The sequence below is a fragment of the Aethalodelphis obliquidens genome, unplaced genomic scaffold (genome assembly GCF_003676395.1).
Source record: "Aethalodelphis obliquidens isolate GAN/ISIS:26980383/991018 unplaced genomic scaffold, ASM367639v1 scaffold13, whole genome shotgun sequence".
In the NCBI taxonomy this organism is placed as follows: domain Eukaryota; kingdom Metazoa; phylum Chordata; class Mammalia; order Artiodactyla; family Delphinidae; genus Aethalodelphis; species Aethalodelphis obliquidens.
The window spans coordinates 22,985,936-23,003,323 of record NW_020837957.1 but is presented as its reverse complement, the minus strand read 5'-3'; the positions used below and the strand labels follow the sequence as shown (position 1 = coordinate 23,003,323).

Sequence of the window (17,388 nt, the reverse complement as noted above, 5' to 3'; positions counted from 1 at the left end):
AAGAGAGACAATATATATATTACGGTGTTTTAAGAATTAAGTAAGGGTATGTATGTAAATCGCTTTGTTCAGTGCCTGATAATTATTATTTTGAATTTAAAAAGGGCTATTTATGTTTAATGTGGCTTTGTATCATTGGCACTTTAATCACACCTAGTGAGATAAGCTTTTATGGGATGTTCTGGGAAACTATCATTTAAGTTGTTTCTTCAAAATATGTTCCAGCAATTGATTTATGGACTAACTTTTGGAACATATCCTATTCATACTACTGAGGCATCTTTTAAAGATCATAAATGTAGTTAAATATACTCACAACGTATCAGTTTTTATTATCCTTAGTGGTTTTTGAGGAAAGGCAGCATTGCCCATACAATAACAAAGAGGTAAAAGTATTTCTGTGTAGATTTTATAGAGACTTCTGGACACTTTTAATTAAATACTAGAAGCAATGACTCAGGCTGTTTATCATGCATAATTTTCCTCTAGAATATGTGGTTTCCCATCATAACACAGGTATATCACTAGCACTAATTCTATACTCATTAGTCATGACTTATTTCTGGATAACAAAATAGAATGTTCACCTTTAAAATATCTTCTGCAGCTCCATTTTTCTGAACTTTATTATCTGTTTCTTTCAGCATCCTTCTTGGTCTAATACTTTCAATTGATTATCAGTTAGCACTTATAGCTTTTAGAATGTTTTTCTTAGACTTCTGGTACACCCCCACTAAAGGTTTTATTCAAGGCCTAGAAATAGCTTCAATAGCTTTTGTAAAGCTTTAGGTCTTTTAAAGACTGGCCTGTAGCCAAACCCTGACCCAATGGGTGGAACTGAGAATAGCAGTTCCAAAGCTATTGCCTAAGCCTGTAAACTTGCAGTGTACTGTAACCAACGATAGGAGAGGCATTGGGAAAAAGATCAAAACTCTGACCCCAAGGTCAGCTGGGTAACTATGCAATCTAATTCTTAAGAGAGAATGCTGATATTCTTTACAGATCCCTGAAGATTCTAAGCTGTAGACCTGCCAAAGGTATACATTAGAATTTTAGAGGTTCCAAGTCTAACCTCCCTTGGTTAAATAGATTATTTCCCAGATAATGCGAGTAGTTCACCCAAGTGAATATTATCTATAAAGGATGATCTACCAGTAGAGAAAAATTCTCCACTTAGCTCCTTAGTAAGCATCTATTTTGTTTGTTCATTCCATTCATTACTTCAACAAATATTTATTAAGCACCTACATATGTGCTAGGCATTATTCTAAGCACATGGATTTCAGAAGCCAAAAAACAGACAAGGTTTCTGCTCTAAGGAAGCTTACATATTAATGGAGAAGACAGACAACGAACAAGTAATTTGACAATAAGGATACAAAGATAAAAAGATGGTGGACAGAGGACCAACACAGATGGTCCTATTGTTTCTTGATCCAGTGACTGAATGATTAACTGAGTGAATTTATGGAACCCTTAAGTATGAGTGAGATAGTTTGATTATAGAAAGCCTGTTCAGAAAATAGCAGTTCTGTAGGAAGAACCACATGAGCAATTTATTTAAGTACCAGTAATAAATTCTGATGTTTACTTGCATTTTCTGAGAGTAAAAAACAATTGCTGTGCATTTTGTATCATGTACTCAAAAACATCTTGTTATACAGGTAAGAATCATAAATTTAGTGATGAAGAAATTGAGGCTCAGGATGGTTTAAAATTTTGCCCTAAGATGTCAGTGCTGGGATTCAATCTTGTATCTGTTTGAATCATAGTCTTATTATATACTATGCTACCCTTCCAGTAAAATACTTGCTGATTTCAAGCAATTAATATTTTCTATCACCATTACCTAAACACACCTTGTGCTTCTCTGTCCCTCTTTCTTTGTTCATAGCACTCTGGTGAGCTGTATCCTATAGCCCACCTCTGCTTCCTACCTCATATTCAATCATCATCAAATTAAGGATAATAACTTCAATCCTATCTAAAATAAACAATAAAAGGGTGGGAGGGGACATAAGAACATTGCTAATGTTATATATTTAAGTTGAAATCATATATTTAAATTTTATTATTTCAATGTGTAATTGTAAAAGATATATTTCCCATGATTTTATCACTATGGGGATTTAAAAATTTTTTCCATTGTTAATCACAAGGTATGATATATTAGGTTAACAAACTAGTACAACACTTAATGCATAAATCTTCCTCTAAAACATTTTTAAGCATACATCAACTACAGAAATGATGAGTTATATCAACTAAATTAAGGAGAAGTATTAATCAAAGATATTTGTGGAGAATACATACTTTTTCTTCAACTGCATGTGAGATATATATTTAGCATATGACATGGTTCTTGCCCTCAAGGATTTTATGATCTTAACAATATTGCTTAAACACAAACATAAAATTATGATATCTTTGTCAGAAGAACAAAAGACTTATTCTTTCTTTAAAAAAAAAGACCCCTGTCCTAATTGCCAAAAATTTTAAATTTTACCCTAAAAATTTTAGTTTTCAACATCTTTAAGTCCAAAATCATTACTGACTTTGTAGTCAATTAGTGCTGATAGTTGTTCATTATAAACTACATTTGATTTTAAGCATATATATACATATATTTTTTTTCTTTTTGCGGTACGCGGGCCTCTCACTGTTGTGGCCTCTCCGGCTGTGGAGCACAGGCTCCAGACGCACAGGCTCAGCGGCCACGGCTCACGGGCCTAGCTGCTCCGCGGCATGTGGGATCTTCCCAGACCAGGGCACAAACCCACGTCCCCTGCATCGGCAGGCGGACTCTCAACCACTGCGCCACCAGGGAAGCCCTTAAGCATGTATTTTAATGCATGTATAGCACTACCATTTAATAATTAAAAACTTCTGTGAAAACAAGCTACGATGAATGTCAGAATGCAAAAAAGTCATAGAAATCCAAACCCAATGTTCTCTAAAGTGTAATTTGATGTACTATTCTTTCATAATATTTCATTAGTAACCCAGTAAAATGACCTGAGAAAAGAAAGGTTAATCCACTCTTTATATATTTTCTCTAAACATTGCTTTAAGAAAAAGATTGTCTTTGAGTCAGCCACATTATGCCAGGCCCTGCAATCCTTCCTTTACTACAGGATAGACATGCAGGCTACAGTATGAAATAAGAAGCCTGGATTCCATGCCCTGATTTACTAGAGAGAATAAAGGACTACAAGTAAAAAGTCTGTGTGATCAAAGACATCTATTTAATATAAACTCTAACCATCAATTCTTTGATTGGGTAAAGTAATAGTTTAAAAGTATTCTAAACTTCTTTGGGGCAAACGTATAACACAAACTCTGAATATATTAGTAAACTGTAAAGTAGATTCTCCTCAACTGGTTCTCAATTTTGGCTGCTCTTTGGAATTGGGGGAGCTTTCAAAAATATTGATGCTGAATCCAATTCCAAGGATTCTAATTTAACTGGACTGAGGTGCAAGCTGTAAAGATTCCTTGGGTAATTTTAAGTGTAGCTAAGACTGAGAACTACTGTTCTAAGCTCATACACAATTATTTTAATATCAGGTTAACAAAACATGTTCTATCTAGTTGTTTACTAAATTAATGCCAACAGCACCAAAGGATGTGAACACAGTTTTGGGTAACACTAAAGGTGAAGAGTTTTTACAGAATGAGAAAATGTATGGCCTTTGAATGGGATATATTTATTAGAATTTCAGAGACATGGTGAAGTTACTGCAATTTAAATTCTATAAAAGAAATGGAATTTCAGGAGGACCTGAGAGTGAGTGGAATTGCATCCAGACAGGATCCGACAGGAGCTGGTGGAGGCCAGCATCATAATTCATCTTTACATCTCCAGCTTAGATACACTATTGTGCTTGTTAAATTAAATGGGAAATAAAGGCCAAACCTGCAACTAAAGTTTAAAGACCTCTTCCCCCTCAGAAAATAGCTGGTGTTCATGAAGTTCATAGTGTAACTTTAGTAGTCAGTTCAAAGAAAATGTTAGAAAATTAAAATGAAACCCTTCCCCCCAGTAATTTAGTTTGAAAATATTTTTTTAGAGACTATATATCATTTTAACAATGGTGAGCAAAGTTTTGCTTCAATATCAATTCTGAATTAAAAATGCGCCCACTTGAAAGATTTATCAAATGAAGAACAGTAATTCACAAAATGGCTACTTACTACAAAGAATATTTAATTATGATAAATTGAGAGTAGATTATGAAGTCCTTGAGGGCAGCAACTGGCTCTCATTCATTTTTGTATCCTTCAATACCAAGCACCTAGGAGGTACTCAATAAATATAGGTTCAATTAATGAGTCTGTTTCAGACTAGCATTAATCAACTTCAAGGTCAGCAGATATAATGTCAGAAAAATACTAATAAAAATAATTATTTAACACGCTAAATGATTCAAAGAGTAAACTTTGCATACGGATACTACTTTCTTGGCTAAAATGACATAAAAATTAAAACAAAAACCAAACAGAAAACCATATTGGATATTGTGAGAGGGGAATAAGAAAGAGAGTTGGGGACTTCCCTGGTGCCACAGTGGTAGAGAATCCGCCTGCCAATGCAGGGGACATGGGTTCGAGCCCTGGTCTGGGAAGATCTCACGTGCCTTGTAGCAACTAAGCTGTGCGCCACAACTTCTGAGCCTGTGCTCTAGAGCCCACAACTACTGAAGCCCATGTGCCGAGAGCCCGTGCTCCACAACAAGAGAAGCCACCGCAGTGAGAAGCCTGCGCACTGCAAGGAAGAGTAGCTCCCACTCGCTGCAACTAGAGGAAGCCCACGCGCAGCGACAAAGACCCAAAACAGCCATAAATAAATAAATAAATAATAAATTTATTAAAAAAGAGTTGATTCCTTTAGACATACAATCTTATTAATGATGTGAAAGCCACAGAGTGACAGAATTTCAGAGTTCTAAGAGACCTTACATAATAATTCATTACAAGAAAAATGCCACATGATCATACAAAATTGAGAAATGACACAGGAATTGACATAGGAATTCACATCAAGATTCTGTGGTCTGAGATGGACTTGAAGTTATATCTTGAGGTAAGGAAAGGCCACAGAAAGGGAGCAGAGAGCATTCAAGATGAGTTTAACTGTTTGAACAAAAATCTAGAGTTAGAAAAGTACAAGATATTTTTGAAATTAAAAAATAATTTGATAGGAATACAGTATTTATATATGAGTAAGAGAAAAGACAAGGCTGGAAGGGAGTATTTAATTCTCAATTAAGGAATCAGGACTGAAAAGGTAGGATTTGAATGGTTTTTAAGACATTAATAAAGTCAACAATTTATCAAGGATATATTACCTGATCCTTTTGTGTTCTACTGAAGGCATCACGAACAACAAAAACACCCAAATGGATTGTTAGGGAATGAATACTCCTATTCATTTATACATTTTACCTTAATATTCTTTTTAAAGTACCGAGGTATATAAACACATTTTAGAAGACTGAGAGTGGAGTAATGGGACACATTTATATGATTTAGTAGTTTGATTTTACTTTTTTTTAAAACAGGGAACATGTTTAATTTTTAAGTAAAATGAAAAAAATGTATAGCAGCTGTCTAACCAGAGTGGCCTATTCCTTAAGGTATAATTTGATTTGAATAGAATTATTTAGAAATATCAAAGCTAAATTCCATTCCTACTGTTTTTATTGCTTATAATGAGTAACTGGCATAGCTCTTACACTATTCTTAGCATGAAACTTGGCACTTTGGCACTACACTGATGTCAACTCAATTTAGAGTAGGAACTCAGTTATCGACTAAATACAGAGATGAGAAAGTGGTGTTCTGTTGAAAATTACCACACAGCATTCCAAATTTCACATTACATTTTGGAACCATCCTTTTTTTCCTTACATATTTTATTTTAAAGAATTGTGGGGACTTCCCTGGTGCCACAGTGGTTAAGAATCTGCCTGTCAATGCAGGGGACATGGGTTCGAGCCTTGGTCTGGGAAGATCCCACATGCCGCAGAGCAATTAAGCCTGTGCGCCACAACTACTGCCTGTGAGCCACAACTACGGAGCCCGCGTGCCACAACTACTGAAGCCTGCGCGCCTAGAGTCCATGCTCCGCAACAAGAGAAGCCACCGCAATGAGAAGCCCCTGCTTGCCGCAACTAGAGAAAGCCCGGGCGCAGCAACGAAGACCCAATGCAGCCAAAAATAAAATAAAACAAATAAACTTATTAAAAAAATTGTGGAAAATGTCAAACATAAACAAAAGTATAATAGTATAATAAAACCTCATGAACCCATAACCCAGCATCGGCAAGTATCAACCTTCTGCCAATGCTGTTTCAACTACCCATCTTTATTTCTTCTAAAATATTTTAAAGCAATTCTCAGACATATTATAGTTTATACATAAATATTTCAAAATGTACCTCTAACAGATACAGATGTAATATAAAAAGTCACATTAAAGAGCCTGTTCATCCTGAAATTTTTCCCTTCTTAGTAAATGGCTCAAGCCAAAACCTCACAGTCATCCTTGACTCATCTTTCTCTCATACTCCAGAGCCAATATGACACGCAATACTGGTTAGATTCTGAACCTCCCCTGCTATGCTATCATTATTTAAGTCATAACACCTTTTGCCTGTCCTATGGCCACAGCTCCCTAACTGGTCTCCCTAGCACCCCCGTAACCTCAGATTCTGCACTTGTTGCCTCTGCCTGAAATGCTTTCCCTCCAAAAAAAAACTGGGAACTGTCACTTCCTTGAGGTCTTTTCGAATTTGATCCTATTAGAAAGGCTTGCCCTTACCATCATGTCTATACAACATGGCAACAACCATCACCCCTGCCCTTAACCTATCCCCTTTGGCCATCTTCTCCATCACCACCTGATGTATTTCCTATTTTGTCTTATCCTGTTAGATTGTAAGCTTCAGGAGGGCACTGTGTTGATTTTATTCACTTTTGTATCACTTTGTATCACTAGTGTCCAAAATTGTAGTGACACACAGACATGGAGTAGGCACTTAAGTATTTAAGACTGAAAATTATTTGATAACTAACAGATTATAATTTTAAAACTTTTTCCTACAGAATTTGAAACAATAATTGAAATTCATTTGGGAGGTACATCTTGAGAGCTCTGTCTCAAGATTTTTTAAATCAAGTCTATCAATTATTTAAATCAATTTGTAATATATGTGTCCTATTTAAGCAGTGCGGATTATGCACCTTGAAAACATATCTAGATGTTTGTATGTATGTATGTATTTTTATTTATTTACTTATGGCCCCGCGGCGTGGCATGCGGGATCTTAGTTCCCCCACCAGGGATCTAACCCCAGCAGTGCAAGCCAGGAGTCTTAACCACTGGACCACCAGGTAAGTCCCTCTAGCTGTATTTAAAAGAGTGGCATTACTTAGTGTCAAATCTGCATTCAGCATCTAGAATCACATGGAATCAGCACTAAAACACCACCAAAGCTCACGATATAGGCAGCCATTATCTTGCTCTAGTTCTATGATTCTTTGCCAAAAATAGTGCAATGTAAGATCAATCAACTATGCCAATAAAACCGGGGTAAAGGAGATAAGGAAAGCAGTGATGCAATACAAATGATTTATTTCAGTATCAATTTGGTATGTTATATTAGAAAACTATTTTTGTTTTCTCTTTACAAAAGAGAATGTTGTTGCTACTATGTCTATGTCATCAACTTAAACACCAGACTGTTTACAACCCATGTTGTGGTGAAATTTACATCTGTTCGTAGATTTAACTGAGTTGGCATAATGTGGGTGATGACTGTAGAAAACTGTCCAAGTTCCCTAGTACTGACACTTCCTTGATTTCTGAATACCGCGAGACGGTCAACTTTTCCCCTTAAAGTGTATTTGAAAAATGTCCCTGTGACTATAAGCACAACATGAATCTTCCCTTTCTCTCGCACTGCTCTACTGTCAGTGCTTCCCATTTCGAAAATGAGTGGGAACCCCCCTAACTCAGTGGCCCTGGCAAAGTCTGGACGCCAACTGGGGATCTCCATTTCTCCCGCGGACTGCCAAGTCCAGGGACCGGACGGGGTGAGAGAGGACTGCAGGGAACTGTGCTGGCAGCTTTCTGGATTGAGGGGCAAGGAAAGGAAACTTCCTTCTTGGACTCGGCGAGGAGAGTGAGAAAGACGAAATGAAAGGGTGGGGGTGGTTCAAGAACGGTCTCTGTTACGCCGCGGACTCGCAAGGCCTCCGCCAGCCCCGGGAGGGAGGTCACACGAGCACCGGCGTCGTGAGGTCAGAAAGGCGGGTGGTGCTGTGCCTCGGCCCGAAGCCAAAATCAAGGCGACCTCCAGAGGAGGGAGGAAGCTCCGGGCCCCGTCCCCACTCCGCCTCGCTTCCCCGGGAGCGGCGGCTGGGCAGGAGCGGGGAAGAAAACGGCCGCCGGGCCCAGAGGGGCACCAGGCCGCGCCCATCACCCGGGCCTCCGGCCGCAGCAGGCCCGCCGGGCGGTCGGCGAAGCCCGGTGCAGAGGGCGCGGCCGCCTCGGGCGAACCTTCCCTGGCCCCTTCAGGAGTCGCCACCCCTTCTTCCCGCCGCGGTACCTGAACTGCACGACTGAGGAAGGTGCCCGCGTCGGCCGCCAGCTTCTTCACGTTGAAGTCCATGATGTTCATTCTGGGAGGAAGCCGGGCGGAGCTGCCGGCTGACCTAGCGGGGAGGCTGAGGCGCCGCGGCCGGGCTGGGGCGCCGGGCGAGTGGCGGGGTCAGACGTGGTAGGTGGAGGGAGGCGGCGCCAGTCCCGCCGCCGCAGCTGTCGTTTCCGTGAAGGGGGAGAGAGAGGGTGGGGTGAGGGGAGAGAACTAGCGCCTCGGAGCCGGCCGCGCGCCCAGGCGGCGGCGGCGGCGGCGGCGGCCGAGACACAGGGCCTGTCCTACCGGGAGTGCTGCCACTAACGTCGGCAGGGGCCGCGGTGGGCTTGCAGAGGACTACCGGGCAACTCGGCCGTGAAAGTCCGGGTCCCGAACGGAGAAAAAGAGCGCGGGCCGCGGGGCGGAGCCTTTGTAGAGGTTATCGCGGGAACAGCGACCCCTTCAGGATCGCCGCGGGGCGCGCCGGGAGCTTGGCCAGTTCCGCCTCGGGGAGGGTCGTGTTCGTTGTCAGGTGCGCGCCGCTGGGCGGCTGAGGCGCTGCGGTTTGCAATTAAGCCCCTGAGAACCAAGAGCAGAGGCAACCCAAATCCCCCCTTTTTGTTTTAAGTGAAAATGTGGAAGTTGTAGCATAAAATTACAGTATCTGTGAAATTAGAACCAGCAGCTCCCTGTCATCTTGTAGCACCCGCGCCCCGCTGGTCCCTGACGCCTGGATGGCACTTGGCGAACGTTTGCAGTATAGGGTCGAATTTAATGTCCCCACCGAGCCTGTTGTTCATTCATTCAGCATTATTGAGTATCTGCCGTGTACCAGGATTGAATCATGTGCTGGAGATACCACGCTGAACAAGACTGTCCCTGCCCTCAGGAAGCTCTCAGTTCGGTTACTTGACAACCTTCAGAGACACCCTCTTCCCCCTGCTCCAGTTTTGTTTCTATTTGCTGCCACAAGGATTTTGTGACTGCCTAACGTGCTGGATTACAAGATCAACACTAGGTGCATACTTGGTGCGAAATACGGTGCCCAGGACACCAAGTGCCGGGTGGAGAACGTATAAGATGGTGAGTGAGATAGAATAACCCTTAACTATTCAGCGAGGCGAATTTTAATAACTAATGAAAATATGATGTGAATTTTAATACCTAATGAGAATATGATGTGAAATCTGTTCAAAACCCGGTAATTCCAAATGGCTTCTAAAGCAGTCTTCAGGATACAGCCTATGCTTGAACTAATTTAAAACAGGTGCAAGAACGGAGGGAGAGACATTAGTATTTCAAGAGTAAAAAAAAGCTCTATGTATTTTTTGTCTCTGTGCCTTTGTGTTACCATAGGACTGGAAAAATGCAGGCCCGGCAGGCAATGAAATGAGCTCACATTCATGCTTCAGTGTTGTACTGAAACAGCGGTCACAGCAGTAGGAGCTATGTTAAAGGCACAAAGATTAGTTCCTAAGGGTATTATAAGGAACAGCAGATAACATAAATATTTGTGTTCTTTGTGGTGGTGACAAAAGAAGCAACCATTTCTTTCTAAGGTAACTACGAAAGAAAGAGTCGACTCCATCTTTCTTCTCGTTTTTCCAGAAATATGGAAAAGGAAATATGTAATCAGGAATTTGTTCTTTACTGTCCATTTTAGATTTTTATGTGGAAAGCATTTTATCTCCAGATGTCTGTCTTCACAATTATATTTGTCATAATCTATGTCTGTTTCTACGAAAGGAACACAACAGTGCCTTCACCATTAGAGGAAAAAACTCTGGATCCTCTTCCTCAAACTTGTAGATCTCCTGACTTGAAAAAAAATCTTCACTTGTTCCTGTTGAGCCCTCTACAGCTATAATACTGATTCTTTCGTTTCACTGACAAATTCATAAGACTAGTGTGTTGTCTCTATTTCTTTACCATCTTAGAATTTCCTGCCTAGTTCCATGCAGTTGATTTCCACTTCTGTAACTATACCTAAACAGCATTCCTGAGGTTGCCAGTTATCTTCCTGATAAATCAAACGGCCTTTTCTCAGACTTCCACAGTGACTCTACCCAGCTCCTTCCCACAACACACCTCTTTCCAGGGCCTTATTGTTTCCTGGTTTCCCTGCTACCTCCTGGACTTTCTCACTCTATTTTGCTGGCACTTCTGATGACTTTACTGTAAGTATTCCTTAAAGCTCAATGTTTAGTACTTATTTATTGTTGTTGTTTTCTTTGATTAGTTTCTTAATTGAAACTTCAGTTATACTACTTCATTCTTTCATTCATTCATTTAGTAAATATTTTTTGAACATCTGTGTGCCACATGGCATTGTTCTTATGACTAGGAATATAGCAGGCAACAAGACAGACAGCGCTTGCTCTCATGGGAGTTTATAACTAATCCCGTAAAACAGAAATTGAATAAGTAGTCATAAGTATGATAAAATGCCTAGGGGAGTTCAGAGTGCTCTTAAATGTTCACCTCCAGCCTGTACCTAGTAACCTGAATTTTAATTTGGAGGCTTGGTCTTTCTGTAAGTGTTCCAGATCACCTTTTAAGGCTTTCTTTTTCTGTCCGCCATACTAACTTCTTATTCCAATAGTTCAAGGTATTAGGAAAGCAGTCTTTTAAAGTTCATATAAAGTGCTGAATATCTGAAATTATCCCCGAAGTTTTTAGCTTAAAAAATAAACAAAATTTTTAGTAGTATATATTTTAATGGTTTTTTTTTGTAGTGGCTGACAAAGTGTTCATTACCTTATGTTTAGACCAATGACATCGAAAGTGGAGGTATGTATACTTCATGGGTGTGCAAGATGATGCACTGGGGCACATAAAGATGTATTAGAAGTTTGGCTTGCATTTACTTTTATCTAATAAATAGAAAAATTTGTTTCATTAATTTTTTAAAAATACGGATTGACACTGGTCTCCCCACCTTGTGTTTATCAGATAGACACACATCACAAACAAACAGTAAATGAAGTATCCTAAGGGAAGAGTTGGAATTCCACAACTTGGAAGAGTTGAAATTAGTACTTTACTTTGATTATGTGCTTCAGCATATGGTTACATAATACATTGTGACTGGTTCCATGTCTTTGTAGATTATCTTATCTATCTAGCTTTAACTGAATAAAACTTCGCAGTAATGGACAGGTAGCCTAAAGAGTTTTCCCCAAATAAATCATCATTAAAAGTGTTGATACAAGCATAAGCAAACAAGAAATGCCAGAATCAATACTCTACTTGCTGCATTTATCAGGAAGATTGTTGAAATATGGATTAAAAGATGATAATACTTGGTTCCAGCTTTCAGGGAACTCAGAATCTAGTAGGGGAAACAAACTTGTAAAGCAGTGTGTGAAGAGTACCTGTAAAAGCTTGTTTAAGATTGGGCAAGGGTGAGAAAGTGTAGAGGAGGTGGGTATTAAGTTACCAGAATAGGGGAGGTGATAATTAGGACTTCTTGAGCTGACTTTTTTTTTTAAAACATCTTTATTGGAGTATAATTACTTTACAATGGTGTATTAGTTTCTGCTTTATAACAAAGTGAATCAGTTATACATATGTCCCATATCCCCTCCCTCTTGCGTCTCCCTCCCACCCTCCCTATCCCACCCCTCTAGGTGGTCACAAAGCACCGAGCTGATCTCCCTGTCTTGAGCTGGCTTTTGATGGAGTTCATCTGGCAGATTGAGGCATGAGGGTGGGGAGAGATGATCACATTTTCAACTTAGAAATATCAGGTTTTGGGCAGTGTGGATAATGGGTTGGAGAGGGGCAAAGACAGGTAGCAAGAGTGATTAGTTATCTATAGCCATACTCACCCTGTACTCTGCTATCTTTAAATCTTGGATTTGGAAACTTAGTTTTGACCAAAATTCCCCCTCCTTTGATCTCTGACTTCTTTACTCATTTGAGTGTGTTCTCATGATCATCAAGGCCTGCAATCCCATGCGTTGTTTTTATTTGTCCTATTTTTAACTTTCACCAGCACTCTCAGTTCCCTTTATCCTTCTGACGTATCAATCTACCTTCCTGGTTAAATGTTTTCTCTGTGCGTACTCTCAAACTGCCAAGCATCATTAGGGAGAGTTGTACAAACTTGTAGATGGATGCTTGTACCAATGCATGATTGCTAACTTCCACTGAACCTTTACAACTACCTAAAATGCTTCTGCTTCTTCCTAATTAACTCTTTTTCACACACTCTGCAGAGCCTACTGCAAAATTTTGCCTCTCTCCTAAGATACCTGCCTTAGTCTCATATACTCTTATTTTTAGCCTTTGATACTTTTTCTCTGCAGAGAAACTATGAATCATCAAGCTATATGGAGGGAGCTCCTTCAATAAAATTCTCTTATTTCTACCTCTTATCCTTCTCCACACTCCTCCCCCAAATACTGCCAAATATTTCAAAGGAAGTGTCCTAGGTGTTCTCTTCTGATTTGAGCTACTGCTTTCTTAATCTTGGCTGCATATTGCATATTGGCATCACCTGGAGAGTTTAAGCATCCACTGATGCCTAGATCACAACCCCAGGACCGGGCATTGGGGTGCTCAGAAGCTCCCACAGGTGATTCTAATGTGTGGCCAAGGTTGAGAATGTAAGTATCATCCTCTGAGAACTTGGTCTGCCAGTCTCTACCCTCTGCCTACAGATACATTACGTTTCTCATCTTCTGGGCAGCAACCATTTCTTGTTCATTTTTATATTTTTATGGTCTACGTTCCTGGCAACATAGTGGATTCTCAAATACTCTTGTTAAGTGAATAAAGTAATCAAATAAAGCTGCATACAGTTCTTTTGTGACTCCTCCTCCCCAACCTAAATTTCCAACTACAGATTCAGTATTTCCAGTGCTGAGCCTGTTGTAGTTTACTCTTTCTGAAAGTTACTTTTCTTTTTGGGTTTCCTATAACTTTAAGTTGAATTATATGCACCAAGTCACCTAAGCTAGAAATCTGATCCCCTTTGATTATTTCCTCTTATTTCCCATGTCTCATTGATCGAGTCCTGGCAGTTTTTTTCCTCTGAACTGTTTCTTGTCTTTATCCTCTTTTTTAAAAAATTGAGGTATAATTGACATTTAACATTATATTAGTTTTAAGTGTACGATGTAAAGATTTGCTGTTTGTATACATGTGAAATGATCACCACGATTATTCTAGTTAACATTAGTCACCTTACGTAGTTAAAAAAATTTTTTTTCTTGTGATGAGAACTTCTAAGATCTACTCTCTTAGCAACTTTCAAATATTGAATACAGCATTAGTAACTATAGTCACCAGACTGTATATTACATCCCCAAGACGTGTTTATTTTATCACTGAAGGTTTATATATTTTGACTCCCGTCACTTATTTCTTCTTGTCTCTTTCCCCCTCTGGCAACCACCAATCAGTTCTTTGTATCTATGAGCTAGTTTCTTTTGTTTTTATTTCTGTTTAGATTCCACATATAAGTGAGATCATATACTATTTGTCTTTGTCTGACTTACTTCACTTAGCATAATACCCTCAAGATCCATCCATGTTGTTGGAAATGGCAAGATTTCATTCTTTTTATGGCTACATAATAGTCCATTGTGTATATATACCACATTTTCTTTATCCTTTCGTCCATTGATGGACACTTAGGTTGTTTCTATATCTTGGCTATGGTAAATAATGCTGTAATGAACATGGGGGTGCAGATATCTTTTTGAGTTAGTGTTTTTGTTTTCTTCGGATAAATACTGAGAGGTGGAATTGCTAGGTCATATGGTAATTCTATTTTTATTTTTTTGAGGAATTTCCTTACTGCTTTCCATAGTGACTGCACCAATTTACATTCCTACTAACAGTGCATGTCCCTTTTTTCCACATCCTCACCAATACCTGCTATTTGTTGTCTTTTTGATAATAGCCATTCTGACATGTGTGAGGTAATATTTCACTGTGATTTTGATTTGAATTTCCCTGATGATTAGTGATGTTGAGCATCTTTTCATGTACCTGATGGCCATCTTTATGTCTTCTTTGGAAAAATGTCTATTCAGATCTTCAGCCCATTTAAAAAAATTGGATTTTCTTTTTTTTTTGCTGTTGAGTAGTATGAATTCTTTATATATTTCAGATATTAACCCCTCATCAGATATATTACTTGAAAGTATTTTCTCCCACTCAGTAGGTTGCCTTTTCACGTTGTTGGTGTGGTGGTTTCCTTTGCTGTGCAAATGATTTTTAGTTTTATGTAGTTCCACTTGTTTATTTTTGCTTTTGTTGCTTTTGCTTTTGATGTCAGATTAAAAAAAAAATCTCTGGGTATATGCCCAGTAGTGGGATTGCTGGGTCGTATGGTAGTTCTATTTTTAGTTTTTTATGGAGCCTCCATACTGTTCTCCATAGTGGCTGTATCAGTTTACATTCCCACCAACAGTGCAAGAGGCTTCCCTTTTCTCCACACCCCCTCCAGCATTTATTGTTTGTAGATTTTTTGATGATTCAAAGAGTCATGTGCCACAATGTTCATTGAAGCTCTATTTACAATAGCCAGGACATGGAAGCAACCTAAGTGTCCATTGACAGATGAATGGATAAAGAAGATGTGGCACATATATACAATGGAATATTACTCAGCCATAAAAAGAAATTAAATTGAGTTATCTGCAGTGAGGTGGATGGACCTAGAGACTGTCATAGAATGAAGTAAGTCAGAAAGAGAAAAACAAATACTGTATGCTACACATATATACGGAATCTAAAAAAAAGAAGATTCTGGAGAACCTAGGGGCAAGACAGGAGTAAAGACACAGATGTAGAGAATGGACTTGAGGACACGGGGAGGGGAAAGGGTAAGCCGGGATGAAGTGAGAGAGTGGCATGGACATATATACACTACCAAATGTAAAATAGATAGCTAGTGGGAAGCAGCCGCATAGCACAGGGAGATCAGCTCAGTGCTTTGTGTCCACCTAGAGGGGTGGGATAGGAAGGGTGGGAGGGAGACACAAGAGGGAGGAGATATGGGGATATATGTATATGTACAGCTGATTATAAAGCAGAAACTAGCACACCATTGTAAAGCAATTATACTCCAATAAAGATGTTAAAAATAACATTTAAAAAATTAAAAAATTAAAAAAAATTAAAAAATCTCCAAGACTTACCTCAAAGAACTTACCACCTATGTGTTCTTGTTGGAGTTTTATGATTTCAGGCCTTATGTTCAAGTCTTTAATAGATTTTGAGTAAATTTTTGTATGTAGTATAAGATAATGGTCCAATTTCATTCTTTTGCATGTGACTGTCCAATTTTCCCATTACCATTTATCGAAAGAGACCATCTTTTCTCCATTGTATATTCTTGCTTCCTTTGTCATAAATTGACCATATAAATGTAGATTTATTTCTGGGTGGTCTGTTCTGTTTTATTGATCTATGTGTCTGTTTTTATGCCAATACTACACTTAAAAAATTATTTTAGCCCTATAATAATATAGTTTCAAATCAGGGAGCATGATGCCTCTAGCTTTGTTCTTCTTTCTCAAGATTGCTTTGGCTGTTCAGGGTCTTTTATGGTTCCATACAAATTTTAGGATTGTTTGTTTTATTTATGTGAAAAATGTCATTGGAGTTTTGATAGGGATTGTGTTGAATCTGTAGATTGCTTTGGGTAGAATGGACATTTTAATGATATTCATTCTTCCAGTTCATGAGCATGACATATCTTTCCATTTATTTGTTCCTTCAATTTTTTCCACTAATGTTTTGTATAATGTTAAATATACAGGTCTTTCACCTCCTTGATTAAATTTGTTCCTAGGAATTTTATTATTTTCAATGCTTTCTTCATTTCTCTTTCTGATAGTTCATTATTACTGCATATAAACAAAACAGATTTTTGTATATTGATTTTGTATCATGCAACTTTACTGACTTTATTAGTTCTAACAATTTGTTTTGGTGGAGTCTTTAGGGTTTTCCGTATCATGTGATCTGCAAATAGTGATAGTTTCCTTCTTCCTTTCTAACTTGGATGCCTTTTATTTCTCTCTTCTTGCCAAATTTCTCTGGCTAGGACTTCTAATACTATGTTGAATAAAGTGGAAAGAGTTGGCATCCTTGTCTTGTTCCTGATCTTAAGGGAAATGCTTTTAGCTTTTCATCTTTGAGTATGATGTTAGCTGTGGGCTTCTCATATATGGCCTTTGTTGTGTTGAGGTTTTTTTAAATCAGAAATGGGTGTTGGATATTGTCAGATGCTTTCTCTGCATCTATTGAGATGATCATATGATTTTTATCCTTTGTTTTGTTAATGTGGTATATCACGTTGATTGATTTGTGGAGATTGAACCATCCTTGCATCCCTGAATAAATCCCACTTGGTCATGGTATATGATCTTTTTAATATATTGTTGAACTCAGTTGGCTAAGATTATATTGAGGATTTTTGCATCTATGTTCACTAGGTATATTGGCTTCTAATTTTCTTTTCTTGTGGTATCCTTGTTGCGAGGTTTTTGATTACTGATTCAATCTCCTTCTAGTAATTAGTCAGTTCAGATTTTCTGTTTCTTCCTGATTCAGTATTGGTAGGTTGCATGTTTCTAGGAATGTGTCCATTTCTTCTAGGTTGTCAAATTTGTTGGCTTATAATTGTTCATAGTGCTCTTTTATGATCCTGTGTATTTCTGTGATATCAATTTTAATAGCTCTTCTTTCATTTCTGATTTTTTTATTGAGTCCTCTCTTTTGCTTGGTG

At 38.6% G+C, this 17,388-nt stretch overlaps 2 protein-coding genes across 3 annotated transcripts in view; both read right to left on the bottom strand.

Moving 5' to 3' along the window:
• The window catches only part of SH3GLB1 (SH3 domain containing GRB2 like, endophilin B1), a 39,064-nt gene extending 30,051 nt beyond the window's left edge, over positions 1-9,013 (bottom strand). The window contains exon 1 of one of the 2 annotated variants that reach the window (XM_027114243.1): positions 8,613-9,013. In XM_027114243.1, coding sequence (XP_026970044.1) covers positions 8,613-8,684 — 72 coding nt within the window. In that variant the 5' untranslated portion in view covers positions 8,685-9,013. The remainder of the gene's footprint in view (positions 1-8,612) is intronic. The other variant, XM_027114242.1, reaches the window with a different exon arrangement.
• Positions 8,719-17,388, bottom strand: part of LOC113624273 (calcium-activated chloride channel regulator 1-like) — a 74,056-nt gene continuing 65,386 nt past the window's right edge. The window contains 2 exon segments of the mRNA XM_027113938.1: positions 8,719-9,007; positions 9,098-9,197. Coding sequence (XP_026969739.1) covers positions 8,719-9,007; positions 9,098-9,197 — 389 coding nt within the window.